Source organism: Anopheles cruzii, chromosome 2, assembly GCF_943734635.1.
Source record: "Anopheles cruzii chromosome 2, idAnoCruzAS_RS32_06, whole genome shotgun sequence".
NCBI lineage: Eukaryota > Metazoa > Arthropoda > Insecta > Diptera > Culicidae > Anopheles > Anopheles cruzii.
In genome coordinates, this window is record NC_069144.1 from 62,041,493 (window position 1) to 62,069,159 (window position 27,667).

Here is a 27,667-nt window from a genome sequence, read left to right on the forward strand (position 1 = left end):
ATTAACTCACCTTCAACAAGAAAACGAAAATTCCAAAAACCACAGGAAAAGTACTCGAAGCCAGCTGGCACCACTTCTGTCTGCAGCAATCTTTACCGAAACCTCGTGATGAAGAGGTCCAGAATGTTGGCCCTTCGCTAACGACACATAAATTTCCTGCGATAAGGAACTCAAACACTTTCTCCCGACACGAACCGGGCGGTTGGCGGCAAATGGCCCCTCAAAGGCGATCTCCGGTGCACATGTCCACCCTGATGTGGCGCGGAAGATGAAACATCCAGAACTTGGTATATGATCCGACGTTTCCCGATCGCTAGTTATCGTCTCAATCGAAGCACTTGGAATCTCTCCTTGCAACTCACTACATGATCTCTGAGGGTTGTATACAGCTGCGTCTTCTCGCGGACTTTTAAAAGAACGGAGGCACGAAGCACAACCCAACACACTGACACTCAGATATAAACACACACACATATACACACACACACTCGCACAACTCTTGAAGACCAGGCGGGAGAGCACTTTAGATGAGCTCAAGATGCTTCGTTATCATAATTTACGACGAGAAGGGCGGGATATGGCGTGCTGCTGTTGCTGCTCCAGGGTTCGTTCTGAATTCAGACGCACAGTGGCGAAGGTGGTATGGGGAAAATTCTATCCCTCACAGAATTGAGAAGATCATTGCTTGGTCCAAAAATGGTAAGATGCGACACTCGATACGTACAAGTATGCCAGCCAGCTTTTGACTATGAACGACTTTGTGAGTATTATTCACTCTTTCTTAAAAACGAAGTGCATATTTGAGCATGGTGACCCACACAATCGTTTGATATTAGCACACTGAGGTCAACGTGACAATAAACCACACACACGTCAACTTTTCTCTCACGTATTTCGAATTGATGTTTGAATTGTTGGATTTAAGTATTCTAATTTAAAAAAAATCACAACACTTCCCTTCAACTTCAAACGTTAAACAGCGTTTTGCGTTTGCAGTCGGATAAATCACAAATCACGGAATCACTCACGCATTGTTGAAAAACAGGCCCAGTTGAGTTATTCTTAATTTTTTAACTGTCAATTCGAGATTCATTTCCCTCCGATCCGAGAACGTTTTCCTCGGAAAATATATTTATCGTGGAATAAATAAGGCACACGTTCGAATTAGAAGAAAACTCTCGTCGCTGCTTTCGACGACCGAACGCGAAGACGGCACGGCACGATCCGAGGATCGATGGAAAGCTGATTTTTGCGTTTTGCGTTCCCGGCCTCTAGCCCGAAGTTAATCGAAGTTAGCCGAAATTAGCCGAAGTTAGCCGAAGTTAGCCGAAGTTAGCCGATTTCTTAAAGGCCGGTCCAGACGCAACGATTTGACCGCTACGATTTTTCTGTGCGATTTGTCGTTGCAATCCGTGGAACGCCCAATCGTTACGATTTCATAACGATTTGAAATGTCAGATCCGATGCGTTGTGCTTAGTGTGAATGTGTCTTGGTCTGTCTTGGCATTGTACGTTTTGGTTAAAAAGCAAAAAATAGGACGTGCCGAGAGTACTTATCGGTCACATTGGTCGAGGAAATGGCTTTCAAAGCGAAGCAATTATTCTCACGTTAAACTTTTGCTTTAAACACTTTAAAATCAACATGTTAAACTGCCATCAACACACGCACACACGTATGGAAATTGGACAGATATTATTGCTCTTTTGCTCAGATTTTCTAGATCTGCGTCGATGGTCGAAAACGACCAAATCAGTGCAATTTCGCTGTCCACACGTTACGATGTGGTCTGTGCGATGCGATTACACAGACCAAAGTAGCAGTCAAATCGTTGCGTCTGGCTCCTGCCTTAAGAGAACTGAATGTGTGAGCTGCGGATAGTCCCTTGTCGCTTGGTGTTTGGTGGTGCTTTGAGAGTAAATCTGAAAACCAAAGAGAATGAGTCGAACTAACTTTTTCAGAGTCGGCGCCTCCTAAAATGCATTCACAGTAGGCTCCACCGCCCAGAGTTTCTAGAATGTAATACCCCATAAACAGACGAATGTAGCTCAAACGCTCAAAGTCTGTATAGTTCAATAAAGATACAACAAAGATGTGCCGAGCGTCACTTGACGGAACAGCCGGTCGCGATCAAAATAAAACAAACTTTAGCTCTCTCAGCCGCGCAACGCTAAATAACGCATTTTTCCGCGAGCGTGAAAGAAAAGAGAGTTGGGGCGTGACTCGAACGCTTACCTCCGATGCCTCCCGATGGTGAGGCCTCCGATTTCATCAATGAACTGGCGCCAAGCTGATGCTGTAATCTGCTTCGTGTTTGTTATATCGTTATTGTGTTCGTAGAAACAAAAATCTAGTGGCTATCTGCAACAACGTGAGGCTGCTCTGAAGGAGGAGAACTGCTCTCTAAATCTTGGAATTTGAAAGTTTCAATTTGTAATAAAGGTTTACTAAAACAGTCATTAAGCACAAGGATCATGAAAAGACAAAAATGATTTCTAAGAAGTGGCAACAAAGAATAAATTCACTTACTATTTCAGAATAAATTCAATACTTTCTCTTCTCTGCTAACCTTGCCCATCGTTTAGAGTCATAAGTATCAGCTCATATTTTAGCGTCCAACATAGATTCTGTTTTTTGAGCAATTATGTACACGAACCTTGCAGAAACAAACTGGACACCCTTATAACCATTAAATCTTTGCAAAGGCAATAAAACTTGAATCGCGAAGCTGCCACGCTTCCTAGCAAGTGCATCAGAGCAACTCGTACATCTGTACGAATGCGAGTTTGTATCGACTGTTCCGAACTGAACGAATAGCGTCGAGAACCAAAGACAGTGCTTCATCAATCATAACATACGTGTGGTAAGCATTATTGTCTGCTGCGTTTTAGTTTCTATTTTCGCCAAGAAAAATGTTAATTAACAAAGCATTGTTTGTCTTCTCGTAAAGAGAGCACAAACGAAAAGCATCTTACTAAACCGGTTCAACCTGTCGATCAATCTCCTTATTTAGATCTCGCTTCGAACTAAAGAATGCTCGATTCCGAGCACGATGCACATCATCAACTTTTTAAATGCGGTGTAACACGGACGCCAATCAATGATCGTTCTTATAAAGGATTAGGTCTGCTGTGTTTGGCTTTGTTTTTCTGTTTCTCACCTTTTCACCATGACAAAGCTTAGCTTGACTTGCGTTATCGCTGCAGCAGTGATGACGATGAGAATGGTCGCACTGGGTACCAATGATGCTGCTATATTAAAGCAATCAATTGACGTACACCCAAAAGATAGGAAACATTCTTCCGACTTGAACGTCGCCACGTATCTCATGACCGCAAAAAGTGAAGTTTTCCCTTGGAACACGTTCCAATGGATCACTTCTAAAAAGGATACACATCACTTCAAAGACAGCCAACGATAGTAAGATTAGATTTTGATGATTAGTGTAAAACGAGAATATTAGGAACATCATCCACACTCACACACCATACCCCTTCCTCGCTTCCCGGATGGAATAGCGATGACGATCTCATCCTCTCTACTTCTGAGAAATCCCTTCTCATCCCTGAGAAAATCAAACCCGAAAGGCGGCAAAAAGATAAAACAAAGAACAAAATGAATCTCGTGCAGACAGACGCTGAATAGAACGTTGCTTTATTAATTAGTACTGGTTCGTGTTGTGGCTTGTAGCGAACTTACTGGACAATTGTCAATCTCTGGGGCGGAACGTGAAAAGAAAAATGTTTTCAAACGGCGGCGTCATCGAACAAATGACAGACAAATATTCACTCGCCATCAAATAATATCGAAAATACAAAGACTTATGTCCATCGCTTTCTAGCTGCGGATCTGTCGCACTATCGGTAGAGCGATTTGAATGTTTGCTGTAGTAACACATCGCCTTTCAAAACATTTTGAGCATAGGCTTAGAGAAAGATAATAGAAAGGTTTAGATTTCTATCACCTATTAATATTTATTATCTTGCAGAAGGAACATCTTCAAGTAATTCCCAGCGCTTCTTAAAAGCATTCCCAGCAATGAAATGTTCCATGAAAACAATGTTCCAGTGCGCGGATCGGGGTCGGTTTCCTTCCACCCGATCATTAGCCATTATACAGCACTCCAATTTACGACCATTAGTAATGTCACGTCGTTAACCTTGTCGGTCAACTCTTCAGATTTTGATGGTGAAGCCTCTCCTTGAAGACTACCGTAAATTACGTTTTGTACTTAACAAAAGCACAATTGACAACATACAATACAGCATAACCGTAACGAACCGTTTTGTTAAACGAAATAGAAACATACATTCTATATCTCCAACTTGTTGCTTACACTTTTCATTTTTGTTAATAGTTGTGCATGCAATAGTAAGAAATCATATATCTACGTAACATAACAATCTTCAGTCGTAAGACGACAACATAAGCATTCGAATGTAATGCTCGTACCAAGTACCAGTTAGGCATCCTTGTCGAATTGAACATTAAATCGAACCACCAGAAAAGGAAATCAGAAAGCCAGCGTCAGCGTATCCACGCGTGCGTGCAGATCGGAGGGTGTAGGGTGTAGAAGGTGCAGATAGGAGGGCTACAACTGACCACAACATCTGATCGTTCACGTCGTGCACACACAGAAGAAAAACAAAACTGGTGAAGCTCAAAGTAACGCACGGCCCAATGAGAAACGACTGCGAGCATTGCGTGGAAGTCCGATTTTGGACGACGTAAATTTGATAGGTTCCGCGCGTGGAACATACAGCAGATTTCGTTTCACAGCACACCATGACCAACCCCTTTTCAGATGACCACCCACTAGGTAAACGATTGCCGGATATTTGACCGACGATGTCCGTTTACCCTTTCTATCACCCTTTACCGACGATTGCGCGTATGGGTGCAACATCTTGGTCGTTTCGAAATCACTTCAAATGCCGAAAAAATAACAGCAGCATCAACCACACTATACTCTAAAAACCAACCATGCTGACCTCATTTACTTTAGTCCAATTCGCAAGTACAAGGCAAAGCCCAGTTAGACGAGCAACCCTCTACATCGAAAACAATTGGGACCTTATGATTCGAAGACATCGAGTGACCCCTGAAAAGAAAGTGAAGTTTATGGGCTTCAACCGTACCGAATGTCGGAGCACCGCGAACTGAAACGGATTGTCAAAGAAAAGGAGCCCGGTATAGAGTCCGGTATAGCTCCATCTTCGGACAGACGTTAGTGACACGAATGGACAGAGGGTCCATTCCAAATCAGACCTTTCGAGGAACCCAAGAGTCTTCCAGCGAATATTTCGATTCACCTTAGCCTGTTGCCCGTAGAAAGTAAAAGTCACCCAAAACAGCCACATCATTCTTTCTAATTGAATTTGGGCGGCTTTTAGAGCTCGATGTAAGACAAACATTGGCTAAGCGCGCACGGTTTCGCCATCGGTAACCAATTTCAAAAATTATTCCCCTGAATAAGGAGTGCTGTTGGAAGGAGCAAGTGCAAACCATGTGTTTTAACTGGAGGGACTGTATTTTTATAGAAATCCTGAATTTTCATACTCTTTTCATTGGATTTGTAGCAGCAGAAGCATCGTATGGATGTACTGGGAACAAATGAGAAGCAAAAACTGGTCATACACTTCAGAAATAATCATTTCTCCAAAACACAAAATACTACATCAACAGCACAAAAATAAGACGCATATCTAACTAGCAAACATCGATGTCTTGGTTGATACCTCCGTCATGAAAATACTCTATATATTCTCTACTTTGGCATGTATTGAATAGCAATGCTTAACCCCTTACAAAAGATGAAAAAAATCTCAAATTACAGCCCTACGTTTCAATGAGTGCGTAATAATGTTCAATGCGGCCCGTGAATGAAGCATCCGGCTGGTGAGCTAAACCCGCAGCAGGAAATTTTGATGCGAAAGGGAGAGTATGAAATAACCAGGCACGTCTATGAAATGTCGCAGATAAACATCGAAATCAAGACGATGCTTACAGATTTACTTATATTAGATTCGTATGTCAATATAACTTAAGCCTCTAAACCAGATATTAAGTTTAACAAGTAAACAAGTCTCGAGATCCCCTTCTTTGACTGTGTACCTCAAAGGGTCGTCGTAAAATCTGGAAATTATTTCCCCCGCAAAAGCATTGCTTTACTGACTAATTAGCGCAACTCACTGTGGATATTGTTACGATTTGAACATCAAAACAAAATGGACGCCGTTCCATCAGCAGAAACAACTTAACAATGGTGCACAATGTGAAAAACTATTTTAAAACGAAATTGGAGCAAAATAACCATACAATGGTCAGGCACATTTAAGACGATGAATCGACTCTACCATTCATCTGAGTAGGTGAGTGATGAAAAAAGTTATGCCAACGATGGGAATCTCATTGGCGCACAGCTGATATTAAGTTTTAGAGGAGATGTAAGTTTGTTATTTGATACTCGCAGTTAAATTCTTATAGACTAATCCTTCGAACGGAAGCATCCGCTAACCATAATCATCATCATCATCATCATTATCATACTCACAGACCATATACTACACAACATTTTGTAACACTGAGAACAATATTCTTTTGTTTTATAGGTTGGAGAGCCGTTTTGCTTCCCACAGTTTGTCACGCAACCGCATCGTATCAGCACTTGGTCAAGTCACCCAACAGTATGCCACATCTCGATTCTGGGTATGTTGTTGATACATTGATTGCGTAGTTATTAGTGCAGGACGCAACAGTTCAAATGTTCGTATAAAAAACACATCTCCGAAACTAATCTATCACAATATCACGAGGAACATGCGTCCCATGTACATCTCAGACGAAACGCTAACCAGCATGATTGCTTTCCCTTCGATCACTTTCGATTGCAACGAATTTTCGACAACAGGCTTGAAGAGTACGTTGGGTTATGCTTGTGTCCCCTTTATAACGTTAATCAACTACATAAGCGTCACATCGAACGCTGTAAGAAACCACGGTGAAATTCACACGATCGCAAGCAGTGTTATATTTTTTTTGCGCCTTTAGTAAAGGTCCACTTTGTGCTGTTGTCGCTGTCATGTTGCTTTCTGTAAAGGGGTGGTGGGTAGTGTTGGCGCTTTCCTTCACTTGTGCTGATCGTTCTTTTGCGCGCTGGTGCTGACCAAAGCGCGGTATATGCTAGTTTTCACGACGGCTTTCTTTACCGGCACTTTCTGGTGAGATAAAGATCTGCGGTGGACGCTGTTACCCATGGTAGAGTTGATTTGCTTCCGCCGGCAGTTGCTACAGAAAATTAATCAATCGTGCGCAACAGCGCAGGTCGGAGGTCGTCTCTAGGCTGAACATAGAATAAAAAGAAAGAAACACTAACGAAAAGCATTGAAAAGACTGGCAAGAGGTGCTAAAATTCGATCGCAATCGATTGCATCATCAACACCACTATCGATGGAGAAAACCCTCCGGGCGTGCTGGGAAAGAAAAACTGAATCCTTTAAGTGAATTCTTCACTTGTAAGGTAGGAGGAAGATCAAAAGGCTTTTTTCAATTTTGTTTTTTTAACTTTTCGTTTGAGATTTTTTATGCTGATGTTAGAAGAACGCAACCGTTAGTAACCGGCAGCCCTACAATTCGAAATTGTTTTGATCTTCCTTAGGATATTGTGGTAAAATGAATGTAACTTTATAAAGATGATTTGATAACGACAGTGCGTAATATCGAATATCAGTTCGCAGTATTGCAGTATCGAATATTGTCGCTATTCGCACGCATCATTAGCTGAGTTCGAAACTTGCATCGAATAAAATCGTCCCACGCTAAAAGATTTCGTTATTTATCTATTTTGGCAAAGCCGATTCATATTTAGGGTAACTCATTACAGCGAATCGCGATTTGGATTGTTTTGTGGAGAAATGCTGACAGCGTTTTATATCATTTTTCTGCGTTCATCATAATTAATTTCGCACTGTCTCTTCGTGCACAGTTGCCTTCGGCTTCTTCAATTCATCTTTGAAGCTCATTTTCATACTATTCAAAAGATGCAATTGATGCAGATGTAGTTTTTATGTCATTAAACAAAGATTGAACGAAATAAAACCCCAACTTAATGCAAAAGCACAAAGTTATGACAGAGGAATTTTATTGGTCGGCAAATACTTTTGATACCTACACGAATAATAAACCAAAAAAAGTTAATTTGCGTATACTTTTTCTCCAATTCCATCATTTAATTTTAATTACGTGTATTTGATAAATATCTGTTTCATCAGATTTGTTTAGTTATGTTTTATGTATATTTCTTTGCGTAACTTTTTCTAAATATTATTTTCATTTGAAAGAACAAATAGAAAAGGTATGTCTGCGATTGCAACGATATACGCTAATTTATAAACCTACGAAAAACATTCGGAACGCGAAAATATCTAACATCCCGATTGCTAGATTGTGCAACCGGCGCGTACGTTTGGTAACTCCACCACTTGCCCGTAGAAGGCAATAATAGAGCCATAGGCGAATAATTTATAGGTCCCGCAAGTCGTACCCCTAAATAAAGGAACAAGCCCCATACACACGGTTCCTTCGGCTTCTAGACCACTGTTCGGTTTTAAAGAAATAAATCAAACTCGTCATCATCGTCAAACGTAGCAAACGGTCAAAAGGAGAACTCAATATGTTGAACCCAGCCAAATGAAATGATCGGCTTCCAATGATTAGTCACCCTTCTTTGAGCAAGCTATAGGTAGTGGCGGGTAACCGCTCAGTAAAACTAGTACAAACTCGATCGCGATCGGCATACGATCAACAGGCTCGCACTATCTCACTTCTCAAAAGTTCGTACTACTTTTTAAAAGTACATGCACACGGCTCAACACACCAGCTAAGCGTGAGTCAATTTGCCCATTTGAGAGGTTTTTTCGTGAAATCTTACTTTCGGTCTAAAACATTATTCTTCCTCGTCGGTCGATCGAAAAATCTGTAAAAGGTTTTACGTTTCCGTAGTTTCGTGGTCAAAAATTCATTCAATCGAAGGCGAGCTAACAAACCGTCAACTGCGATATTTGACTAGCAATAGTTATAAAAGTAGTTCCCGGAATCAAAAGAAAAGCTATCTTATTCTCTGTTCAAGACGAAATTATTAGCCCACAAACCCTCCGATATTTGTTCTCACATATCCTAAATTTAAAAGGTAATTATGTTGAAAAATATTTGAACCTAAATTTGCCTATTAGTTGATATTAGATGTACCTATAGCAGACCGCTCGGCGATTGTAGCCGGATAAGAAGATGAAGAAGATATACCAACTACAGGGTGGGCAAATTAACGTGTACTTTTTCATTTGGTTATAAAAAAAACAGCTGAATATTTTTCGATGCTTAAACTTTTATTTGAAAGGTTAATTCATGTCATTTATGTATAAAATACAATTTTGGTTGCAGAAAATTGGGAAATATAAAAAAAATTATTTCCAAAGTGGTAGGTCGTCAAATCATTCATCAAAATCACATTTCATTGAAGCTCATTACCACCTCGGTTGCTATATTAATAAGCAAAATTGTGGTTCGGAAAACATCGAAACACATCGTGCAAGAGAAGCCAATGAACCCACAACGAGTTACTGTTTGGTGCGGATTTTGGCTGATTGATTCTTCGGCGAAATTGAAGCGGAGAACTTGGACGACATTTGGTTTCAACAGGACGGCTGTACGTGCCATACAGCGGCAACCACAACTCGATATTTATTTTACGCGAACAAACCAGCAACTTTTGACAACCTCAAGACCCAAATTCAAGTTGCTATTGCCGAAATAGGACCAGATAAATCGAAAATATACTCAAAAATAGGTCGACCGAATGAGCTACTGCCAAACCAATCGTGGAGGACATTTAACGAAAATTGTTTCTCACAAAAAAATTCATGAATTAACCTTTGAATTGAAAGTTCAAGCACCGAAAAATATTCAGCCGTTTTTGTTTTATAACCAAATAAAAAAGTACACGTTAATTTGCTCACCCTGTAGTTGGGTTTGAAACAGGTCAGAGTTTTGACTAACAAACGCCATGAAAACGTGAGCATGGACAGAACAGCGAATCTATCCCACGCAAATTAGATCAGACCGAATTTTAATAGTAAAAATTCCCTGTAGTTTCCACTAGCTTACGACGCCACTTCTGCTGGAAAATCGTTTGTACTGTACACTATTTATCCGACGAAGATGACAGAAAACACTGTTTGCTGCTGTAACAGCTGCCTTCTCAAAGGTCTACGCTGCTGCCCGATGTTATTTCAGGGCCACACACAGAAAGGAAGCCGGATCTGGGGCCTTAGACGGGCGCACCCTCTTGGTTAATTAATCAATCGAATAAATCTCTTGTATTCTCATGCCACGAAGGGCCAACACATTCAACAAGGCAGTGAAGTGGAAAGAATATCCTACACCGTTTGGTCTGAACCGTTTGGTCTCAACACTTTGGTCGATAGTCACGATGGAAGTTGATGTGTTGCAGATTTCTAGTCTATATTTTTGCATTCAACCCGGTAACAAACATTCTACGGCATCATACACACGTCAACGACGATGTGACATGTTCGAAAACACGACAATTTACGACATTCGCGAAGTGATTTCTTCATCCCACGCGCCAGGGTACCCCCAGGGCCTTAAGATGCTATTCCCCCCTAACAAAAATGCGGCACTATGGGGCTATTTCTGATGCGGTTTCTCTTGGTCGTTGTATGGTTATTACAATTAATTTGCTCTTTTGAAAACCGCAAGTAACACACGGACTTGGCGTATTAAATACTTCGCGCGACTCTAACTCTTTTTACTTGATGTCGGCGGTAGCTATGGATCATATTACAAACGGTCTACGGTCGCTGGTCGGAAGCAAAGCATAAACCGCGTTGAAATAGTGGTTGGGAGCATTTCTAGTTTTTGCACAGCAAGTAATGCATTCGTTTACAAATCGTGCCAACGAAGTTGCGTATTGAGATATTCATAAATTTTTCTGGGACTCGCTGTCCCAGGGATTGGATAGCGGTGGCCAGGGACCGAGCTAACTGGAGAGGATTTGTTCGTCAGGCCATGTCGTAAGACGGAAAGCCAATTATTATTATTATTATTCTGGTTATAAAATACCACTTGAAATTTATTATCTGGTCTTTATGATGCCCATATAACCTGTAAACACATACTTTATAAATAGTCAGGTACATGAAAATGCAAATACACCTTTCCTTAAGTCATTATTTAAATTTTTGCCAACATAAATACTGAAGAACTTTGTTTTCAAATCCATAAATTCACAAGAACGGACAAATTTAAGAACATCTGGCTAAAAAGCTACAGAATGATTGCATCTCTTTTCATAATTTCGTTGATTGATAGAAATAGAAATTTTCCATTAACTTCATTCCTGCTCTGAATAAGGGGACTGTCCAGTCGCATCGAACCAATTATTAGAACCAGCGATATTGGCGCCACAACTTCAAGCGTCTCCCTTCTTGAGGGTAAAAGAAAGACATCGTCTAGCATCAGATCAATGTGTGACATAAAGCCGTTCTACTATGTTCCTCTGGAGTGTCCGCGTTCCGCGAAATCATCGGTTTCAGTGGTTATGCGGTTAGATAAATCATGTTTCTCCTATGTCGGTACGAGCGACGGCATGTGTTTCATAATCGGTTCTCATAGCTAAAACTCACGAAAGCAAGTGATAGGTGGAACCTTTAAACCGTTCATTTAAGACGCTGTAATGTTGGATTAAGTTTACCAAAAAACATTACCTTTGAGGTCGTTGCCAAGACGCTGACCGGTGGCCAACAGACAGAAAATATTACACAACACACACCAATGGAGACCATTCTCCAAAAACACCATTGACCATTCCCAAAAACAGAAAAAAGACAAAGTCATAATTCAATTTTTCCGCTGTTGTACTTGAGTTTTTTTTTATGATGGCTCGATAGTCGCTCTCGAGACGCTTCCCCATGTATCAACTATTTTGATCATTTGGTCAAGTATTGGTTTTGTTGCTCCACCCAGCAGCATGGGGTTCGCCTTTTAGACTACAACCCTTGATGCCAGACTTTAATGAGTTGCACCAACAAATGGCAGGAAATAAATCATTTTCGTCTCACAGCAACTCGCTGAAATCTACGTACCCGCATTCACGCATCGGAGACGTTCCAGAGTGACGTAGTGCGTAGTGAGATACGATGTACAAATATTCTCTTTCATGCGATGGTATTTTCTCATAACTGTTATCATGGAATCTTATATTTATATTCTTTAGGTGAATTATTCCACTTGTACAATGCACTTATCACTAATATCTTCAACTAGAAACAAGAACAAACAGAACTAGCGATAGAATATAATCTTTACAAACTGTGACCTATGAAACTATCACAAATGTAAATGATTTTGGTTACTTGTTGGAGTTACACAGCCAACCAAAACTGACTGCTATACAAAGTAGCCAACGAATTGATATCGTGATTGTTTTTATTTTCGAATACTATTTTTATCGAATAATATTTATGGAATGTACAAACTACCATCCAGCTTGCTAGTTTTAACCTTTGCTGGACGCTTCTCAAGAAGTTATATGCAAAAGTTCTTAGAGTATACGTTGTATGCTTCCTCATGAGCAACTAGAGACCGATAAAGTCTTTCAGGCAAACTTTTCCTCTTCTACGAAATTATCAACACCAACGACAACGTTATGAGGTAGTCATGGCGTCCACCTTCCAACCAACCCAATAACCAAACCAACCAACCATCCAACTCGTCCAACAACCAAATCGTTCTGCGACACTTGGCTCTGGGACACGAGCACAAATTGGTCACGAGACGGAAGTTTTTCGTTAGAGAAATTGACGGCCAAGCCGGACCGTGAAACCGTATCGTGACAACCTTCCGGTGATGCACGCATCGACGGTCCCAAGTATTCGAAAGAAAGTGCTCTCGACAAAAGAAAACACCTAAAACCTGATCCCCGAGAGGTGAGAAATCATCATAAAAGTGTAAACATGACCATTGTCACTTCCCGCTGGTCATTTAGGTTTTCTTCCTCTTACGAAGAACCACAAATTATTTGTTTGCATGTTTTCGCTTCTCCTCATCTGCCTGGCTCTTTACTCTGGAGATAAATTTTAAGAGTTTTTCAGTTATTGCTTAAATCGTCGTTTCACCGTAAGTCGAGTAGTTGACTTTCGAAAGCAATTAGTTAGTTTTAGGGGGTTTGCTGAGACATACTTCACCTGAAAGGCTAGGCCACCGAGCAAGCGACCGGTGAAAATGAAGCTGACAAAGAATACATAGACAGTCTGTTTGCTCGTCCGGACAATGACAGTGTATCTTTTGGGGTGGGTTAGATGAATGGTGAAAATGAAATCGAGAGTTTTCACAGCATCTTTACTAGACAAGATCCAGTCATACAAAAAGTGAAGGAGATGATAAACAATGCATTTTCGTTGACGTTGTTAGCAAGTGAGTAATCATGATACACCTAGGTTATGCAATGCAATATTTCAAAGTTTGAAGAACCTCCCAAGTCTTCTTAAAGAATATTAACAAAAAAAGTTTAACACATTTGTCACACTACGTCCAATTGCAATTCACTGTGTGAAAAAATGTATCATTTTGGTTGGTTTATTTCTAAACAAAGCTTAAGACTTTTTACAACTCTTCATAATCTGAGTTAATAACATTATTTTCAAAAAACAGACCACCACACACTGTGCTCCCTGCAGATGTAGTTGACGCCAACTTAATTGGTACGACAGAGTGTTTGCATAAAAGTAATTGACTATTGAGCGGATCGCTACCTCGATGTTTTGCTCAATTTATTGTCGAATGACCAAGGCGGAGCTCTCCTTTCCAGAGGCAGCAGTGACTAATATCTAACAATAAATAATATCTTGTTGTATAAGTTGCTATGCTTGCTGACCGCTGCACCTGCGGTGTGCACCGTTAGAGACGCAACGATAATGCTGACGACCTTAGAGCACACCTTGTAGCAAAGAAAAAACGCGCAAAACGCATCCAAATTGATTATCTTCGATACGAGTGGGATGTCATTTATCTCCTCTTCGTCTCTCATCTTGCCTCACCATCAATCGCTTACCAGATAAAAAGTTGTTCCACGAAGAAGAATGTCGTTTTTTGCGGCAATTACAAACATAAATCCTTTCAAATGGAATGCTGATTTTCCGCATAGTGTGTTTGATTCAAGAATCGACCAACTCTTTGACAAGGTTTACCTTTTCTCAAGGCTTTTCATTGTATCCTTCCAAGAGATGGTTGAAATCGGCAACTGATCCGTCAAATTGAACTATGTTTTCAACTTGATTTTCGACCTCAATTTGCTCCAACGGTGTGAGCTCTATTCGACAATCCTAGAATCGCAATCAACACGCACATACCTGAGAAGCAAAACCTAAAGGCAGAAAAAAGGCAAAAAACGAAAAAAGGTGGTCCACTGACTTGTATAACGATCATTGTCAAGGTGGTCGAAAATGTTAGTTAACTTATTGTTGACATAATTTAGCATCGAAGATCTGTAATTTTGTTGCTGGGATGAGGGCACTACGAGAATATAAATGAGCAAACGGTCTCGATCGGAATCCCTTTCTACGCATTAAGGGTGGGAACTTGCTTTCTGAAGGGTTTCATTACTCCCTGGAAACGGGGTATCGTTTGACGGAATTTCTGTTCGGTTGGAGCCTTGAAAATCAAGAGTCATAAATTCTTTTTGACTCACAAACATGGGATGGAAAATAAATATAGCACGGAAATGTCCCCGTTTTCCAAAAATCCAAACCAAGCCACACGATTTTTCTGTTGGTTGCCGTTGAGTCTCGGACTCTTTCCTCTCTTGCATATTCCATCCAAGACAAAGCCCCGAACATAAAGAATGTATCGGTTTTAAGAGGAGATTTTCTTCAGCAGTTTGTGCGCGGTGAGAATTCAACCAGTGGTCAAATTGTGAAAAGATTTATCGATCAATAAAAACCCAATCAGCGACCGAGCGAGGAACATTTCTTTATGTTCAGCGAACCTTTTCATCGTTTTCGATCTCACCAACCAATAAGCTTGGGTGATATGGTTTAATTTTGTCGAATTTTCACTCTCACTCTGTTGCTTACAACCACGATGAACAAACGTGTCAATGAGATTAACCATCTATTACAATTACCTGATTCTAGAGCTTGCTACGCTTAGCTTAAGTGACACAGGTCGTCTCAGGTTTCAAACATCATTAAACATACTCACTCAAAATGATGCATCTTAAAAAGTATTAAGCCCAATGCAATGGACGATAATGGCAGCACATTATTAGCAACTCGTCCGCTCGTCTTGTAGTTGACGGATAAGTGGTTTAGTAAGTAAGTAAGTAAGTAAGTAGTACGCTAGTAAGTAGTACTCCAAAGCTAGTACGTAAGAAAATAAGAAAGTAAGGAAGTAACTAAATGAGTAACATATTGGGCAATTTTCCCTTGAAAAAAAAAAAACTTTGTGGCCTGCCTTTTTCTCCAAGCGTAGTCCTATTAAATAGCCTTTTATAGTATTAAACAGTATTGAATCAATATCACTGCCAATGTCAGTAGTGATAATAAACCACAGTTTAGCTAATCTAATCAATGCGAAACTTTCAACCATCCTGTTCCGACTGCAATAAGTTTCACAGTCATTTGATTCTTTTTTCAGATTTGGCTTCGATGATATTAGGCTTTACGAGATGGCTTAAATTGCTAGTTGACAAATAGTTCACTCAACACCTGCTTAAAATAAAAATGTACTTTTTCCTATCCTGGCTTTCCATCAACTTTACAACTCAGAAGGAAATCATGGAAAAGCCGTTTAGAGCTAAAGAAACATGAAGATTACATGAAAACATCATAATAACACTACATATTTCATTCTTACGGAAGTAATAATTATGATTAATTTACTGAATCTTCAAAACACGTTTCTTCGCAAACCGCTTATCTAGATGCTTATCGCACAGGCTCACAAACATGTGTGACAAAATGCCAACCATCCATAATGAAGAGTTATGTTGCTTATGTCACTTTGGCTTATCGAAGGCGTCTTACGAAAGCTAGTTGAATGACTTATTGAGTAGCACGAAAACTACAGCGTAGAAAATACTTTGGCGAACTTTAGCCTGTGTTCAAAGATGACATTCATCTCGATTCACTTGCTTGTACCTGTTTATCGTATCCATTGCGCTTGGCGAAAAATTGCTTTGGCGAAAGGTGAGAAACGGGTCAAAAAGTTACTGCAATAATTGTACAATTGGAGTGTAAGTTTCCCTTAAATTTTTTTGTGCATTCATTAACGACCGTTTTCATTAACATCAGCAAACATTATCATCTTACACGAAGGTGGCCTCGAAAACCTGATTTCGCTTCCTTCATGACTTCTGGTGACGTGACTTAAATGTATCTTATTAAGTTAAAAGGTTTGACAATTGTAGCTTTTAACGTGCAGTTTTACCAATTTGAAATGACATGATTACACCATATTTTCATGTTAAAAAGAACCACTTTAAAAGAACCACTAGCGAACAGTATAACAATATGTGTTTTAACGCTGGAGTAATTTTTACTGCCTTACTTTTAGGTAACACTTTGAATAATTAGATTATTTAAGACTAAGACGCAGTTGTTCGAAAGTTATTATAATTGATGTGTGTCAATGCTTGTGATTGTCTGTGGCCAAAGCAAAAGATCCCAATCAACTATTTTGCCGTATGTCGTAAGTTATATGTTGATATGTATTAGTTATGGTTACTTCCAAGTGCTGCAGGGTCATAATTTTCAAAGTTCTGATGACTCCTTCCTGAAATGCTAAACCACTTTGCCAAAAACTGTGCACCGTTTAACATTCATTTGATTATTTTTTTAAGTATGATGTGCGCAATCAAAAATGTTGCACATTCGCATCGTCCAACTGTACTCGAACTCGAACAGCCGGCAAAATACAGTAAGGAATGATCGGAACATGCAAACGGCATAATTCGGCATAAATGATGGCACTATTGTTATAGCTACAGAAAGGCATGATGCTTGTATCGTCTCTTTTGCTCGAATTTGCACAAACGAAGAATCATTCACAAATCGCTAAACTGAAAAACAACCATTAAAACGATTAGAGATATTTTCGGGGCTTGTCCCAGAATTACGAACAATGAAAGAATTTCGTTTAAAAAATCAAAAAGAGATTAAGAACGTTGAACTCGCCACAAAAGGTGATTACTGACAGAAATGCTCGAAAAAGAAAACATTTCGAACTAAATTATCAACGCCCAACAAAAAAGACACTGTGGAAACGGGCAGCTGACATTATTTGCATAAAAGTGAGACTAAAAAACAAACAACATACAGCACACGTTATCTTTTGACGAAGAACAATTCCTCTGTACATTTTCATCACACCGTGCCTCAGTTTGGTTACTTACACAGGATGGAAGACTATTATTGCCAAGTTTGTACATTGCCATGGTATGCTGATGATTCGTCGCACTTATCTTTTAAACATGCCCGGCTTTGGCAAATACACACAACGCATAGTTTGAACAAAACACAAATCCCCACAAAATAGGTTCATTAATCTTTCCATAACGTTCCCGAACCTAAACCAGATTGTGTATCGTTCTGGAAATATTCTTTTCGCTTTCGCTGTACTCATTCTGTCAACCGTAGTAAAGCATTCTAAATCCACGATGAAATTGGAATGCAAAGCATAGTATATCTTCTGCGAGAATGATTACGAAACATGTTCCAAAGACGAGGTTACCTCGTTTTTATATCTTTATTATCCTTAAGAAAAACCATCATGAAGACTGTCATTGGGAGATTGTGATAAGAAAATTTCAATTAACAGTGATTAAGCATCGTTAAGACGTATGATTTCTTAATGTCCACAACGTAAATATGACTTCTTGCAATAGCAACGAGCAGCGATGATATGGTTTATTATATTGGACAACACCATGAAAGATAACCTCAATTCAAGTAAAGCAGCATGTTCATGCTAAAATATAGCATGTACAGTACAATCACATAATTATTCTTAACATACTAAATGTTTCATTTAGGTGAAGGCTCTTTTTTATGCCGTAACTAGGTCGTAGAAACGCCATTCTTTTCGGTTCGAAAATTGGGTTATTATTTCGAGTTTGATCACGATTTACATAAAGTTCTTTATTCATAAATTAGTTTGCTGTATATTTTACTAGAACTCCGTACTGTGTAAACAAAACGATAATTAGAAAGAAAAAAAGAAAGAAAGAAAGAAAGAGAAAGAAAAAGCGAGTACAGAGAAAGAATAAGTTTATTAAGTTAGTTCTCAACTCTTCTAGCCTACTGAACATTGGTTCATTTCCTGCTCGTGTTTTTTTTATGATATGGTCCAAAAGATCACTACAGCTCATAAAACCAAACGTTGAAGAAAGTTTTAAGAAGTTTATCATCAGTTTTCATTATATGTGTGTTGTTCAATATGCCGCCAGGTGCTGTCACAGTAAACTAGTTTTCTGGGCGTCCACTTCACCAGAGGACGGCCTATTTAACTCAATCTCATCACGAACGTGGTGCGTTCCGAAGCCACGATCAAAGCGATCGAAATTATGCAAATTACATAACCCACATCAACATTGCTGAGATAAAAGTCGCAGGGACTGATGAAGTAGACCACCAGGCTCAACAACCGGACTCACCTTCCCCTGCTGATAGGCGCATCGTAGCTTCCGGACGATGTCTGTTGCCGGACACAGAAATTGAGTCTCGAAGCGTTCCAGGTCACCATGATATGTGCAGACAAGTAGATCGCAAGCCTGTCTGATCAGCATAGGCCGCGTGTGGTCCGCGTACCCGCGTACTGGTTAGAGTGGCCCCAGGTACTGGTCGATCAGCCTCTCAATGCCTCTGTGAGCTGATGATAAACTGCCCGACAGCAGCTGCGTTGAATCCTGCTGCTCCTGGTCATGAATCTGCAACAGAAATCGATCAAGAGTTTGTATAAGGTAAGCCCACGTCCACGGTCGTCTAGCCATGATCAATTGAACATCAATCATCTTCTGGATTTTTGTACTGTTTTAGAAGTATACTGTTGTTTTAGGAACAATGGTCTTCAAAAAATACAGAGTTTAAGCATTATAGAAAACTTAGTTTTTCTTCTGTAAAGTTAATGTTGGGCAAAGTTCTCAAAATTGTTTAAAACATTAAACAGTGAATCAAATCTTATAACAAATTATTGTAGTATTATGAATATTGTACTTTGAATGCAGAACTTTCGGTACTTTGTATGACTACTTAAAGAACAATATCTTCTAAAGAAAACAATTAAAGAAACAATTAAAGAACAATATCAACACACCAGAATACATTTAAAAAATCCACACAATCGGTTTGAATGATCGAAAAATGAAGTTGCGTGAGTTAGCTGACATTGTAACGGTATAAAAAAACATTACAAAAACATTTGTTATGTGATTATTTAAATTTTTTTATTTTATGTCGAAAAAGATCTGCAATTGTCCTTTTTCCGGTTTCTGACCTGAATATGTTTACTTTAAACACAAGACACACAGGTTTTCGGTTTTCCCGTGTGAACCACACCGCCGAACCCGTACTCGCCGAAGGCATTATCTTAGTTGGTTAGTAATAAGTATCCGACCATTAATTACTATTCCATCCTATTCCATCATTTCCGCTCCATTGCCATTTTTGATTGGCGCATTCACTTAATGTCGCAAGGGACCCAACTCTCGAACACCATCAATAACCTTTTCGACTAATTTTTCGCCGTGTTCCCAAACGAACGGCCAATAAGTTCCAGTTACGTTGCGGCTACTTTTCCGTTTCACTCGACTCATCGAATCGTGAGCAGATAAAGAACTAGACTCAGAACTCATCCACTGTGTTTTTTTATCAGAATCGACGGAAACAGAATCTCATGAGGTATGGGTATGGGTTTCCTTAGGGTGCAAAAAGTCTCCAAATTATAAGGGGACCAAGAAACAAGAAAAGAAACGAATTCTCGATGATTTCGATGGGGAGAAAATGCAAACCTCTCAATTACCAGCCATCGATACGGTGCGGATTACGAACATGGCTTACAGCCCAGTAACTCAGGGTCAGACAATCTTCAGTAACTTATAACTGTATTTACTGACAGTGGACGGCAGGCCTTTGCCTGAAGCCTTTGCTCCCTACATTTGGTCATGATCTTTGGACTGGTCATCGAAGATGGCCGATCCCAAACGCCAACTAGATCGATTTGCTGTCAATCATTCGGAATTCTGTGGTCTGTAAACACTCGACTACCTTGACCTTCCTTGTTCTCCTTTGCACCATGTTGCGGCCTTTCATGAGACGGAATCTCTTGATCAAATTGCGCAATTTTGATCCAGTACATGCTTTTTCAAATCACTCGAAACCTTGTGCAGACGAAAGTGAAAACCAATCATTACTTGGTCGAAATTTTTTGACTTGGGTTAACTTGAGTTGAAGGAGCAAATAGATTCGGCCAATTTAGGAACGCTGAAACTCCTGAACCTTCGAACCTTCAAAATTGGAATCAACACCTTAACGTGCAGAACACTCCAAAAGCGTACAGTGTTATGGTATTTTTTTACGTAATGATGTAAAATTACGACGAGAGACCCTCGTCATCGCCAGCGGTAATTCGTAACCAACTCGGCGCGGTTTTCGACGGCATTCACAGGCTGACTTTGCCGACCAAACTACCAAAACCTGCAGCCTGCAGATTGTTTCTCACTGAAACCCATTAACTTTCATGAAAGGAAAATCAATATAAAATAAGAATATGAAATAGCACAACTCATTCAGTAATAAGTTCAGGCATAAGTTCAGTGGTCAGAAATAAGTCGTTTTTGTTTGTAGCCATTCATCACAGCAGAATCAAAGATCAATTCAAAAGAAATGTAATTTCTGTCTCAATAGGAATTTTTACATTTTGCAGATAAAAATAACTGAAATGTATTTTTCGCTCCGCACCCGTGCAGCGCGTTGAGGATAATTATAAGACTGTCCTTCGCTAAGATGCACTCAGTGGCCCGCTAATTGCTGTCATTCGATTAGGATTGCATTGGTCCTAGGTGTTCTTATAATCTCTTATTCTTTCGTTTTCTTGTCTTTGCTGCTACAAAAAAATAATTGCAGTCGATTAACTTCGGAAAACTCAAACAATCCCAAACTTCCAAGCCAACAACACAAATCAAATCTATTAATGGATCTTAATCTGATATTTGACCAATTCGATCCAGTAGATCCCTATTTCCTTCTCGGCTTTCCCCTGAAACGAACAAAACCCTTCCGCAACGTGATGCATCTTAAAATTGTGCTCAGAACCCACCCGTATTGGTTGAAAGGTTAAAAAACGGTTCGCTTTTTCGGTGCACTGATTTATGGTCAGAACGAGTATACGATTGCCATGGTTTGGCATGTGGGTGGCGAAACCGTCTATTGAAAATCGACCACGACGGTTTATGCATCTCTCGTGTGTCTTGGGTCCGTTCTCTATTGAAAGTGAAGGCTGTCGTTTAGATTCACTAAGAGGCAGGGATTGGGTTGGTAGATTCAGCACTGTCACCACCTCGTCGTCGCGACACGGTGTTGATCGTGAGTGTGGTCACAAGTTCATTCCGGTTCCATGGAGACACAATGCTGACAACAATACGATTTCGGAGTGGGCATAAAATAAAACTAGGTCAACAAATAGTTCAAAGTTTACATTCAATTGCTTCTGCAACGGCTTCGAATAGTATAGAAGCAACCTCGATCATATGGTGGTGGAAATCGGAGAGTCAACAACAAAAAAAAGGTTAGCGTTGGCTTTGCCTTCTCAAGTTTCCCATCAATTGATCGAAGCGTTAGATTGATTTGATTTGGTCGCCAACATAAACCACAGCGACCCACCACACTCCGAAGAATGCCGTGGCGTATGTTAACATATTAGAAGTTGTTTTTCATCACTTTGAACCCTGGTAAAAATCGTTACATGGGCACCGGATGGAATCATCGTTACGGTTTGTCGGTTCGAGCGTCGCATATTCGGCCTCCCTGTAACAAATTCATTCATTAATCTATGAATGAAAGCAATGGCCAACAACAACCATATACTCTCTTCACAATTAGGGTTTATGGCAAGTTCTGTCTTGAATGGAGGATTTTATACCGAGTGTTGTCGATTTGTAAAAGAATTGTGACATAAACTCACAGGTTTCATGTAACCCTTCAGCAAAATGCCAATAAAGGTTCCCATGCTAACTGTCCGGAACCAAGTGTTTAAATAAGTGTCTTTCTGATTCGACTTCTTCTGCTCGTTGCGGTCACGTGCTGCGGTCGATTAAACCCTCACAAAAGAAACAACAAATTTTATTTATGGCCTTGCTACATTCACAACACCCCCAAAAATACCCGTTTGACGGTTTTTCAGTATCAACATAGAAGTTTGCCAAACGCAAGTTTCTCCGTTTCGAAATCCCACATTAAAATGCCAATGTAAACAAACGATTTCAAACAAACCTACCAAAATATCCTCATGCGGCCAAGATCAGGGTTTAGATGAGAGAAATATATAATTTATGACGTATAAAGTGCGTGTGGGGTGCGTTTCGGGAGGGTTCCTCGACTTGTGCATCTCTTGCATTTTTTTCTTTCGCACGCTTTATATCTTGATGACCTTCTCGCAACCCTCTGAACGAAATTGTTTAGATGGGATAGAAGGGTTGGTTGGATCCCTTTTTGTTAATTGAGCAGCTAATGAAATTGCAGGGCCGTGTGCGCTCTAAGTGCAAGGTAGGGGTTGATTCATACTCGGGTACACGGATGGGCTTAACGGCTCAAAGCGTCCTAAACACCTCCGGTAACGCAGTATGGTCACGTGGAACAGCCAGATAAATGTTTTATTTGATTAGGACATGACGTGGTGGGCTTCAGTCCCTATGACAATGTGTTTTGAAACAAATAATGCATGATTTACGCCATTTGAGTGACAGTTTAAGGAAATTGTTTGTCTGTTTAAAATAGGTTTAAAAATTTATAAAGAGAATTGGAAATATGTAAAGAAAATTTACACAATATGTTTTAAAACAGAAATATATTGAAATATTGAAAAGTATAATTAATAATTCTTAAGAATTTGATAGTTTCGAAACTAGAACTACCTACAAACCAAGGAAACGTCAAATTTCAAACAACCGTAATAATTTGTATAATTCTTCTTTTAGCGTTCCTCTGCTACACTTTTGATGATGATAGGTCTCACCTCTTACCCCTGCATAGGTTTGAGAAGGACGGATTTATGTATGTATAAAGTATAATTGTATGAAAAAAATCAGCGAGAGGGGCTTTTTGTACGAAATCAAAGTTGTGTTCGATTTCATTCGGTGTTATGCAACACGTTTCAGCTATAAGAATATACCATCCATAGCGGATTTTCAAGCCATCTTAAAATGTGGAATCAATATCAAAACCACGAACTGGTATATAAAAGAAAAAAATCAAAACATAAATTTGATTCATCTAAATCAGTTTTCCAAATGTGCTTTATTTGGGTCAAATTTCGGTTCAGGAAAAGAGGATACCACAAAAGAGGAGAAACAAAACCAGAGAAGCGATTGAGATCTAATGTTATTTCATAATATGGATTGTGCATAGAAAATGTTGGGCTTGCTATGACAGGTGTAGCATATTGGGCACTGAAAGCACTGGACACAGTAAATATCAATGAAATAATAATGTTTTTTCCAGTCCTCGAGAGTTTAACACAACAGGTTACTTCAAACTATAAGCAACTGTTCCTCCCGATGTACCTTGCTGTTCATTCTGAAAGACAGATCAATAAATGGGAAATAGTAGTAAATTCAGCGTGCAACGATCTACTCAAATTTTATGCGTTCTGTGCCGACTCAGCGCCTTCCGAATTCATCGGTTTTTCCCATGATATTTATTAAACACAAAAACAGCTCAAAGTTTGTGCGACATCATAATTCCACAACTATAAATACGACCCGGTCCGTTCTACTAAGATTAAAAAAAAATAGTTCCACAACTCTCTTCGATCGGATCCCTTCGGATCAAAACAGAAGCATAGTATTAGTATAGTGGTATAGTTAGCGGTGCGTGGTTTGCCTTCGGAACACGTCTTAAGGAAAAAACTCTACTAGTCACATACAAACTTTACAATGCACATTCAAGACTACTTCCTATTCCCAAACCGACAACTTTCTCGCTAGCTTATAACAATCCTGAGTTGGGACATCAGCTGGACTTCAGGTCCAAAACCATTGCTTCATTAAACTGACCTTTCGCTTTCATTTTAGGTCGGGTTCGATTACAGAAACAGAATTATGGATCTGCTATAATTGGCGCAACACTTTCGCAATTAACCATTCGTCACCTTTCAGAGCGCTTTTACTCTCACTCTACCGGTTTTCCGTATGTAGAGGTCTTCTTGAAGCCAAGGTGTATGCTATCATCGAGCAAAACCAGAGCACGAATCGCCCGATAGGATGCTAAAAGTAGCACCCGGGAAAAACGAATGATTATGGCACCGAAACTATAACGAAAAGCAAAACATCAAACCCGCAATAAAAGAAACTTCATCTCTCTCTGAGAGAAACGTTTTCTTACTCATGACAGAACTGAAAATTGAGCTAATTAAATTACAATAAAAATCACCAAACCAACACGAAAGTGGTGAAGTGAAATCAAAAGCTTATCCATCGCACTCTCCTCATGACTCTCAACCAAATTTTGCACTGGGATCAACAGATAAAACCGCCAAGAAAATCATCTGCTTCACCAACAACCAATTTATTCGACAACCGGTCGGTCCGTGGTTGGTGATAAAACCGATTCCTCAAAATAACCTGGATAGCTGTGCTTGTGTACGCTGGGTTCTTGTGAACGGTTTTACACTCGCAAAAATCGCAAAAAGCCGGCCTCTGTAAACTTAGGGAACTTAAAAACGCACACACATAGCCTAAAATAACAATCAAAATGAGATGAAAGTGTCCCTTTAAGGAACCGCCACAAAACACCAGATATCATTAAACATCCAACCTTTCTCAGTATTTACATGCGGAACTGTATCGATTACAGTCCGAAAATCGTGTTGCCTACTGATTGATTCCTCTTGCGAATGTAAAAGGGCACATTTTGAAGTAAAAACCACATTACCAAAAACATATTTAAAAAACCCTAAAAGACCTTTCTTGCGTGATACAAATGCGTCAGAAAAATGCACTCTAGCAATGCGAAGAACTTTCGCCATTTCATCGTCGCTCCCTTCCCTTCATTGAGTTACGTCGTTTTCGTTTAATCAATTTCCTACCGCATATCTCAGGTGTGATTTGTAGGCTGCACGAACTCTATATCAATAGGAAACACATTAGCATTATGCTGCGTTATGGAAAGTAAAACAGTGCCCTAAAGTGAGTCTTTTGGCAAAAGATGTTATTCGTTCGGTCCAAGGCATGGTCTGAAAGCAATGAAGAACGCGCTCGTTCCAATCCAATGACAACGTTTAACAAAGCGCGTTTAAAGCCGAGCATTGTCTATTAGCCCACGATTACCCATTGACCCAGTCACGAGTTTGTACGCGATCAGGGAAAGTCGCTCTCCGGGTGTCTCTGTGGGGAGATCATCTGTACTAGATGCTCTCTGCAGAGTACCTGATGATATTTTCAGCACATTGAACATAGCGTCTCCATATCTGTGGACGGTGGCTGATCGCGCCTCAAATAATTGAACAGCGAAGATAATATTAAACATATTTCCAATTTGCTAAACTATTCAGTTAGGCTATAAGGCTCGGTGTGTGCATTTCCCACTAATGTGCTGCATTCTCGTTGAATTATGGCTACTTATGACTTGAACGCTGCACTTCTAAAATATACTGTCCAATATGCAGGCCGAAAATTCAAACAATCCAAACCGAATGGCTTTATCGCCTGGAAGAAACACCAGAAAACAACAGAAATCTGAACAAAACACTGATGTCGCCAAAGAGCGCAATGTGAATGATTCAAAGACTTCAATATTGGTTTTTGCGCGCTCCTTGCTATATCATAGGGTAGCGAGGTGGAGGAACACTCGCCTCTCGCTTTCTTTCATTGTGTTGGCATTTAAAACCTAGAAAATCGATTAATAGGCGTCTAAAGAAATCATAATAACAGAAGGCCAATAAAACAACATGCAAACTCAAAACGGGGCGAATCTGTGAGAAAAACATAACAGACAAAGGCAGTTGCATCCCAAAAAGCATTCTCCCCATCGTGCAGCATATGGTTTGCCGACTACCTAAGCTGCTCTGGCAAAAAAGTGACAAAAACATACAGCCACACGAGTGGTTTCGCCTACATATACCAACAACAACTGAACGCTGGCAAACGGGTCGTTCAGCTGGCCTGCAAGTAGAACTATTGCCAAGAGAGGGTTGCTTCTGTATGCGGGTTATGCCATGCTGGAAACTCCCAGTGCCTGCCCTTAACCTGCAGGCGCTTTTGGGATAGCTTTCAGTAACGAAGCAAACAAAACCACAAGATGGTGAGACTGAGCATACTGGCACCAATCGTTTTGGAGAGACCGTACGATAGAAAACCCGCAAATCTAAATATTCAAAATAATTTAAATGTCCACGCTTTTCGCTCGTTAATAGCACTCCTTACTCATTCTTGGGGTTACCTTATAGTTGTCCGCAGGTTCAAATCTTACATTTAGTAGCTGTGTTCTACAACACAATATACTAAATCTAGTTTTATAACAAATAACAAAATATACTATAAAACTAGTTTTATGATACACAACAAAACCAACATAAATATGGCTGTAATTCACCTTCTACTAGCCTTGACTATACAGCGAGCGAAAGAACGAATAACAAAACATTTGTAGTACTGCTTTGATGATCTTACCTTTTGTATTGTCATGATCGATACCACCAAAAAGTTTCTTAAAACGGTGTCGCAGAAGATTGACTGTGGGAAAAACACTCGAGAAGAAACGTTTTTTCAGGAATTTCTGAGATCTATGCGTTTGACGTGAGAAACAACAAAAACCAGAAACACACGCTGCCAAAATCACTACCGTCGAACGGGTATTGCACCTCCGAGTCCAATATCTCAGACGGCGAATCCGAATCGATCGTTGAGATTTATCGACGGGAACTTTATGGATCGGCTTGCGTACTGGGTTTTGTTTGAGGGCATCAGAAACACCAACACATAATGGTCTAATCTTGCGCATTCTCAGGCAATACGGTAGCCCATCCGGCTATCCTCTGAGAAATCATTTTCAGAGAAATTTTAATTACCCAAAGCCACACAGAGTGCGCTGTGGAATCTTCGGAGCTGCTACTGAACCCCATTAACTTTTCCTCCGCGGTGACAACTGAAAACCCGAGAGACCATTCTTAACGGGATTTGCGTAAAATCTTCACTTCCCTTCTTTGAACGGTATTTTTATAGCATTCCTCTTGTAACTCATTTAAGGGGTTTTTCTTTTTTTGTTTATGTATGCCGTGTGTTTGAAGTCACAAGCCACTGATTGATCAAATTCCATTACGGATGCAACTTAACATCATTTAATATAAGTATTATATATTATATACATATATATTGCAATACTAAAT

General features: G+C 39.8%; 1 protein-coding gene across 1 annotated transcript in view; it reads right to left on the bottom strand.

The window, feature by feature from the left end:
* LOC128275282 (uncharacterized) overlaps positions 1 to 27,667 on the bottom strand; it is a 118,542-nt gene that overhangs the window by 86,020 nt on the left and 4,855 nt on the right. Inside the window, exon 2 of the mRNA XM_053013737.1 lies at positions 18,726 to 18,998. Within this exon, the coding sequence (XP_052869697.1) occupies positions 18,726 to 18,857 (132 nt within the window). The 5' untranslated portion in view covers positions 18,858 to 18,998. The remainder of the gene's footprint in view (positions 1 to 18,725; positions 18,999 to 27,667) is intronic.